Source organism: Neodiprion fabricii, chromosome 3 (genome assembly GCF_021155785.1).
Source record: "Neodiprion fabricii isolate iyNeoFabr1 chromosome 3, iyNeoFabr1.1, whole genome shotgun sequence".
Lineage (NCBI taxonomy): Eukaryota > Metazoa > Arthropoda > Insecta > Hymenoptera > Diprionidae > Neodiprion > Neodiprion fabricii.
This window is the reverse complement of record NC_060241.1, coordinates 34322289-34330645: the sequence shown is the minus strand read 5'-3', so window position 1 is coordinate 34330645 and position 8357 is coordinate 34322289. Positions and strand designations below refer to the sequence as shown.

General features: G+C 34.6%; 2 protein-coding genes and 1 long non-coding RNA gene across 4 annotated transcripts; 2 read left to right on the top strand and 1 right to left on the bottom strand.

Annotated features, from left to right (window-relative positions):
* Nucleotides 1-18: 18 nt before the first annotated feature.
* On the top strand, nucleotides 19-4540 carry LOC124177951 (E3 ubiquitin-protein ligase RNF14-like). The gene is made up of 5 exons (XM_046560938.1): nucleotides 19-232; nucleotides 429-1364; nucleotides 1548-1776; nucleotides 1860-2032; nucleotides 2275-4540. The coding sequence occupies exons 1-5, from the start codon at nucleotides 230-232 to the stop codon at nucleotides 2536-2538; spliced, it is 1605 nt and encodes a 534-aa protein (XP_046416894.1). The 5' UTR covers nucleotides 19-229; the 3' UTR covers nucleotides 2539-4540.
* LOC124177962 lies at nucleotides 3676-4995 on the bottom strand. The gene is made up of 2 exons (XR_006869693.1): nucleotides 4877-4995; nucleotides 3676-4715 (listed from the first exon to the last, which is right to left on the bottom strand). It is a non-coding gene; the product is annotated as an uncharacterized LOC124177962 (long non-coding RNA).
* LOC124177950 (protein arginine N-methyltransferase 9-like) lies at nucleotides 4658-8271 on the top strand. Of its 2 annotated transcripts, XM_046560937.1 has the most exons (9): nucleotides 4658-4734; nucleotides 4772-4788; nucleotides 5261-5434; nucleotides 5556-5682; nucleotides 5757-6158; nucleotides 6276-7277; nucleotides 7352-7496; nucleotides 7580-7675; nucleotides 7883-8271. In XM_046560937.1, exons 3-9 carry the CDS (start codon nucleotides 5272-5274, stop codon nucleotides 8225-8227), a joined length of 2280 nt encoding a protein of 759 aa, XP_046416893.1. In that variant the 5' UTR covers nucleotides 4658-4734; nucleotides 4772-4788; nucleotides 5261-5271; the 3' UTR covers nucleotides 8228-8271. The 2 variants fall into 2 exon arrangements, with proteins under 2 accessions (XP_046416893.1, XP_046416892.1); XM_046560936.1 differs by lacking the exons at nucleotides 4658-4734; nucleotides 4772-4788 and adding an exon at nucleotides 4971-5090.
* The last annotated feature ends 86 nt before the right edge of the window (nucleotides 8272-8357 follow it).

The following is an 8357-nucleotide window of genomic DNA, read 5'->3' as shown; positions in this document are numbered from 1 at the left end:
ATAATTGTATTTTGTACTTCCTGGTACAGAAAAACAGCTGTTTTCTTCATGTTCCGGCTGCACTGACCTTCACCGTTTCGGATTTTTGTCCAGCAGGAACATAGTCTTGTAGGAAACCGTGCGCAGGAATAAAATTTTTTCATCATATATTTGAAAAATTTCAAACAAAAATCGAATAACCTTATTCTTCAGAAAAAATCTTGTTATTCAACCCTCACCTGCGAAAAAAATGGTAAATTTTATAAACTTTATCGCGCTTTATTTACTAAACGTAACCTATAAAAATACCTACAATATTATTTCAATACGAAAGAAAAATCTGTTCTCCGAAGTTTATGACATAAATGATATATAGTAACGAACAATTTACTTATGCGAAATAGGATTTGTTTTGATTTTTTAATTGATAAACAATATTTCATTTTCAGTCAACTGACAACGAGAAGCAAAAAGATGAAATTGTTGCCCTAGAAAGCATCTATAACAAAGAAGAATTTTCATATCACAAGGAGAACGAACAGTATGAATGTACCTTAAAAGCTTACGTAACTATTCCTCCGGAGTATTCCTTCACTTACAAAGACAGCAGATTTCCTGATGAGCCTGTACAAAGCGTACCGATATCTCATTTGCCCCCATTGTCGTTATTTATTACACTGCCATCTAATTATCCTTCAGAATCTCCGCCGAAATTTACCCTTGTCTCATCATGGTTAAGTCAATACGCTATTGCTAAATTGTGTAAGAAATTGGATAAGTTGTGGGAAGAAAACAAAGGGCTTGAAATCCTCTTTACATGGATGGCATTCTTGAAAGATGAAACGTTGGAATTTTTAAACATAGAAGCAAGCCTAGCAATCGACTATGGTTATACTTGTTATAAAATGGCCCTAGAGAAGACTCAGAATGCGGAAGATACGAACAAATTTAAAGATGGTGATGAAGAGATTAAGAAAGATTCGAAAAGCAAGGAAGTTAAGTGTAACCAAATCCTGACAAAGCCAAGGGTTAGAAAAACAATCAACGAAAAACATCCTGCAAGAAGACGTGGGAGGAAACAGAAGACTAAAAAGTTCGCCGATGAACGAGCTGTTTCAGACCAGTCAATCAGTAGAAATCCAGTGCAAATGTTGATCGATTATGACTCAAAACGCAAGCAAACTGAATTCAAGAGAAACTTTTATACATGTAAAATTTGCTTCTTAGATAAATTGGGTGAACATTGTACACAATTTGTACCCTGCTTTCATGTCTTTTGTAAAGAATGTATTCTTACCTACTTGGAAATTAGGATTCAAGATGGAAATGTCAAGAATATTAGCTGTCCCGAAGAAAAATGCTCGTCCGAAGCAACTCCAGGGCAAGTAAGTTGGTAACATGTTCTAAATTGCTAGAATTACCACAATCATTGCAGCGATCACGTGAAAATTGTTTGGCAATGTTTGTCAAACATCAACTACCTCAAAATTGATCCTTCCGTCATTATCATCATATCGAATAATGTAACAATTTTAATTTTTATGCATTCATTTTTTTATCTCATACAGGTCAAGGATTTAGTCAGTCAAGAATTATTTGCGAAATACGACGCCACTCTGCTAAGCGTGACATTAGACACAATGACCGATATTGTTTATTGTCCACGCCCCCATTGTCAATATCCTGTTAGTCGCGAGCCAAATGATAGAATGGCAAACTGTCCTGCTTGTCAGTACGCTTTTTGTATTTATTGCAAAATGGTTTACCATGGAATCGAACCATGCAAATTCAAGTCAGGTAATTCGAAAGCTTAAGGCAAAAAAAAGTTGGAGTAAAATAAAGCACATGATTATTATTAATACAAGTAAAATCATCCGCAGCTGAAAAACAAAAACTTGTGACAGAGTATCAAAACGCACCTGATGATAAGAAGATCCAACTCGAACAGCGTTATGGGAAGAAACAATTACAAGCACTGGTTGAGAACACCATGTCAGAAACTTGGATAAACACGTATAGCCGGAATTGTCCGCACTGCAATGCTGCAATTGAGGTATTCTTTGATTAACTAAATATGAATTTCAGCGTTGTAACAAATCTAGAACACTGAAGCAAATTGTAAACTTTCCGTGTTAACGAAAACGAATAGAAAATTTCAAAAAAGCATTTCTGTAAAAGCTCTAGATTTAGTTCAGGGATAAAAAATTTTTCCTTATGTTATTCACCTTATGCATATTATTTACGTGTTATAGTTTATTCACGAAAAATAATAATGTGCTTTCAAATTTTGTTTAGAAATCCGATGGTTGCAACAAGATGGTATGCTGGAGGTGCAATACATATTTTTGTTGGCTGTGCGGAATGCGTTTGCGGGCAGATACACCTTATGTACATTTCCGCAATCCACAGTCCAAATGCTACAACATGCTTTTTCACGGTGTTGTTCAAGAAGAAGATGATGACGAAGATGATATAGACTTACCTGCGTTGTATCTAGATGTTGACTCGAATGATGAAGACTCTGATGAAGATGCATTCATGGTTGCAGGCGATTGGTAACTGTATAAGCCAAATTACTTTTACCGTAGAGATGATTTTGGGCTCATTATTTTTTTAAAAGCAAATTGAAAACCAGTACAGCAACCAATAGCTTACACAATCAAAAATTTTGGCAAAATTTCGAAAGTGTAATTATGTGTATAATTACATCACACCGTACTTTTATGGCTTCTTTTATTTGCGGAAGATATAATGTAGCTATGCATGCATGTATAACTGTTTTGTTACATTGGTCTTGTTTTTTTTTACATTCATTGCTGGCCAATGCAAAATTGAGGATTTTAAGTACCAACTGAGGAACTGAGGATTATCATCAAAAGTTATATTTTGCGGGTTTCCTTTTTATGGTTGGACTTTTCGGTTTATGAATGTTGCAGAGCTCATCGATTCTTGGTAATTGGAGACTGAAATGATTCAAAAATTTGTTTTCGCAATTTTCGTCTTACAAGTTTCCTAGGCCACTGGGTTGTACGATTTGTTCAATTGTAGTTGTAACTAGCAGTTCTGAATTGTTGGGCTCCATCAGTAGTATAACAGGGCTATTTCGAACCGGTCAACCAAAATCATTTATATGGAAGCTAAAAAGTTGAAGTCTTTTGGCACCCTACGACATGATCATACCTTTGTCATCATTCTCAACTTTAATGAACCAATGGCGGCCATATGTTATAAATTCATCTGGTCTATTCATTCCAACAAATTGATCTAATTGATTCATAATTAAATTAGAAGACGGTTCATCTTCATTTTCATAGCTGTTCGGTGAGTCAACTACATTAACTGGATTTGGGAAAACATTTTCAATACTTTGATCCAAAATGTGATGAAATGATGTGCAATATTTAAAATCATTCCGATTATAAATTAATTAGGACGTTAGCCCATTCACGAAACTTTGGGAGGTATCAGTACATTTTGTAAATTCCATATTATCTGTAACATGATCCAGTAACCAGCTAATGTGAAAGAATGTAACTGCTTACCAGATCATTCTATAATTGACCCGTCAGTCAGACAGTCCTCTTCAAATCTTAGAAAATCACAGACTGCAAATAGTGATGAAACGATACGCGATACAGTGATCATAATATCAATGTACGTACCATGTATCGTTTGTTAGCTATTTTCAGTCTGCGCATCATATGCAACATGCCTACATGATCGGTGCTTTGCGATTCATTTGGTTCACTGCTTGATAATTGATGCACGTCTCCATTTCCCCGTGAATTTTGCAACTGCAGTGAATTAGATAAGTGGTAAATTTACAATAGGTATGTAGTAACAAATTAAATACCACTGTGCGGTTAGAAAACATTACGAGTTTAACAAGCAATTCAGATTTCTACATGCTAGACATGAATAAAGTAAGAAACAAATGATATGTTGAACATTACTTATACTGCAAAAAATTAATCTATCCATGCATGGATGTACAACTGTTTAGTTAAATCATTCTTGTTTTTTTTTCTCCTATATTTATTGTAGGTCAATGCGAGATTGAGGATTTTTTATTTTTTCACAAACTATTAATTCTGTTAGATTAAATGTAAATAATGCTGTTTTGGATTCGAATTTTGTCGTTGTTGAACAGTTTGTAATTTATTAAATCTACGATGAAAATGTTAATATTTATATAAAAGTCATATTAATCTTACGAAATTGTAAGTAATTATCACATTGTTACGATTGTTGTATTGTTCCTTGGATACACGAAGTATTCAGAGAATACAGTGACCGTTTATCTATGCCTAATATGGCTTCTCAATGGATTACAAAATTCAAAATCTGTAGCCAACTTATGTGTACATAAAATAATGTAGTTCATACATATTAATGATATTGATTGGTGCGATTGAAAATGTAAATTCTCCAAATTGCCTAATACAGACTCAAATATTTGTATGAAAATTTACCCTAGTTGTACTCTTTTTCTAAATTTCAATTAAAATGTATACACACCCCTGGATTTATATGCTAATAAAATTTACGATCTAACATCTCAGTCACAAAACTTACTTGTAAAAAAAAAATCCTCTAAAATCCTATCCATGAATCAGTGCCAATCGAATATTGGCTATTTCTAAAGTATCGAATGCTTTTTCTCTTGTCTCCTTAAGCCATTAACCAGAAGTGTGGTGAAATGTAATCCTTCTTCCATGACCAGAAGGATTGAGAAGCTAGGGAATTTGGACAGAGGATAACCTAATCACAGAATATTTTACCAACAACTGACGATACATATCACAAATCGTACGTCGTGTGTAAACCAGTGCGATGTGGAGAAGATTATAGTCCCTAATTATTTATGTATCCTTGTATTTTTGTGTTATAAACTTACAATTGATTGCCGGAGACGGAAACATAACCTTGAATGTCAATGCCGCTTGACAGAACGAGATTGTAAACATAAATCTGTCCTTCATTCGCTGCAGGTCATATCAAGGGGTCATATAATGAAAATACCCAATCTGGTTTCGGCGTAAAAGTCGATCCACTCTACTGATTCACATATTTTCAAGAATTATTCCACCCTAATTACATCAATGAGAGAAGTATGATTCGATTGATTGTTAATTTTGGATGTTATAAATGTTTCTCTTTCACTCTTCAATTATAATCACTGATCACTTTGAATTTTTTTTCTGGTCTCGATTATGCACCCTGACAGTGAGCAGTTTTACAGTTGTAATGATTATCCAATATGGTGCAATATTTATTACAGCACACCCCAGGATGGATGTGGAAATAAGGGAAATTGTTGAAAAAGCACTGGAAAAGGCTCAGGAACAGGATGCATGTGGAAATGTTGGGAGAGCCTATGCTTATTACACAGTAGTTGCAGAATTATGTCCAGCGAAGAGATCAGAAGTGGAAAAATTGTTTACTGACGTTTTGTGTAAGTTATTTCAAGGTATACTCAATATTTCTCTTCCTCCTATCCAAATTGTATAGTTATTGATTTATTAAGACTCATTCCTTCAAATTTTAGTAATAATATTACTGATATTTCCTTGCAGGCGAGTGGGGAATGCAGTTAGAGTTGGGGAATAGAATTGAGGATGCTGTGACCTGTTACAAACATTCGCTAAATATTTATCCAAATAATACACGTATGCTGAATAATTTTGCTGCTCATCTTCTTAGGTAGTACACCACACATAGTTCTTGTATTATGTATGTTCTTAGCTTATTGATAATTGTTAATTTTGCCATTTTAGAAATAATAATCCAATAGAAGCCATTCAGTATTTAAAACTTGCGCTTCAAGTGGATTCAAATTTTCTACCCGCCGAAAGAAACCTTCAGAATGCTTTCAGTATGGCTGTAGACAGATGGCATTTTCCAATGTTGAATGACACGGCTAGAAATAGAGGATTCAGAAGAGCAATTCAAAAGCGCATAGCTCAAGGTTATGACGTTGTCTTGGACATAGGAACTGGCACTGGCCTGTTGAGCTTGTATGCGCACGAGGCAGGTGCAAAAGAAATATATGCCTGCGAATGTTCACCTGTTATGGGAAACGTTGCAAGAAATGTATTCAGTAGAAACAATGCCGGTGATATAAAATTGTTCCCCAAGTCTTCAGAGAATTTGTGCATCCCACAGGACATACCTAATAGGTCAATTTAAATTACCATTATTTATGTTCTACAGAATACTTTAAATGTTATTCCTTTTCCTTACTGTCACATTTTTTAACGCATCATAAAATGTGGATATTACATGGTCTGTTTCAGGGTAAATTTGATAATCACAGAAACTTTTGATGCTGGTTTATTTGGGGAGTGTGTGATACCGACACTAATAGATGCACATGAAAATCTCCTTGTTGGAAACAATTCAGGGATGGTCATTCCCTTAGGAGCTACGCTTTATGTAGCTGCAGTCGAGTCTGAACATATTCGGTCTAGATCAACAATATTATTCAACAAGTCCGATCACCCAAGTTTTTTAAATTTTGATAACGTATCTGTCCTGGTTGACGACGAATTCTATGATACTGAGAATTTAGAAAATGTCAACGTTAATTATGTTACTGAACCGAAAGAAATAGTAAAGGTCAATTTCAACGATTTATCGGTACTAAGAACATTCAGTGGAGATGGTGAAAAAGGAATGGTCAATGTAAAATGTAGATACGATGGGATCATTGATGGTTTGGTAGCATGGTTCAAATTGAATATAGACGAAGACATAACACTTAATTCATCACAAGGGAAATCTTGCTGGCAGCAAGCTATTTTTCCAGCTATTCCTAGGATTTGCAAGCAACGTGATCACGTGGAAATTTCGGCTGAAATTTTGAACGGAAAACTCAACTGTTCGTACAAATTAGTTACAGATACGACACCAAAAATGGAACCGATTTTCCGTCTTCCAAAAGAAGTGATTACTTTCTTGAATGATTTCGATTATGTGATATCATTAGTGAGAATTGCAAAACATCAAAAAAATGAACCCATTAAATACGTCCTAGATACTTCACCATTTCCTGTTTACGGACTGACTTTATTGAAGGAAAATAGGAACTGTGAAAAGCTCTACTGTGAAGCAAATTCACTAGCATTGCAAACTGTTTTACACAAAGTAGCAACCGACAGTGGGATCACTTCACTAATTGAACCGATATCGAATTACAGTGAAATTAACAACAAAATTGATGCCATTCTAATTCATAACTTTGATGCCAAAGGAGAATTGAAGGATCGGGACCAGCAAAACTACCACGATTTCCTTGAGTAAGCTGATTCTAAATAATTACTGAATAACTGCACGGTAATTGCTAATTAATTAAGCGTGCTTTATTTTATAGTTACTTTTTAAATAACGCTGGTTTCATACTACAACAGAAAATCTTTTTAATGGGTCAACTAGTGTATTCTACTGATTTACCCAAAATGGTCAGAGTTAACGATAAAAATGTTCAGGGACATTTGAGGAACAGTAAATATGACATGGTAAGTTAAAGTTTCTCTAATAGCTGACAGTGAAATATGAAGCTGTAGTCTAAGCATAACTTTGATTACATACATCTTTTCAGAGTGCAGACAGTAAAAATGAACCTGGTTCGACAATTCATAGTACTAGTAATGATGGGAGATATTTTTTTGTCGCAGAATGTATTAACGAATTTGAGGTTGGTGATGATTTAATCTCTCTTTAATTGTATGAGGTACTTTTCAGGATGACTTGAATACTATTCTCTAAGCTTTCTTTCATTTGTGATATTTCACAATTTGCTAACCAGTTGCAAGACAAATTAAAACATGACAATCCTTGAACTGAGAAATATGCTTCATATGACTTGTGATTGATTGCTAACAACTTTGACCTGATGTTGCAGATAAATCAGGTTTTTGATCTCAACTCAAGTATGTATGAATGCAGACCGTCAACGAACGCAGTAACTTTGACTCAGCTAGGCGATTCCAAGACCAACGAATCGTTAGTTAATTTTGGCAAGATATCAGTACCAGAACGAGCTATTCCAAATGCTTTGATCTGTTGGTATGAAATTCAACTCGCACCAGAACATATACACAGCACCAGAAGATGTGATTCATTTATGAATCACACAGCGGTTGTTTTAGAAGATCATCTGCGAGATCTTGTTTTGCAGGATAAAGAAATCACATTCAAGGTATATCAAATGAATGGACTAGTCAGAGTCACCTTAGTGACATCTTAACGAGTAAAGAAATTGATTTATTCAATAGAAGAGTTTGCTATCACTTTCAATCATATTACATCACTCCACAAAGCTTTGTCAATTTTACTTCATAAAATCTTAGAATTGATGTAAAATACAATTCTGTTGA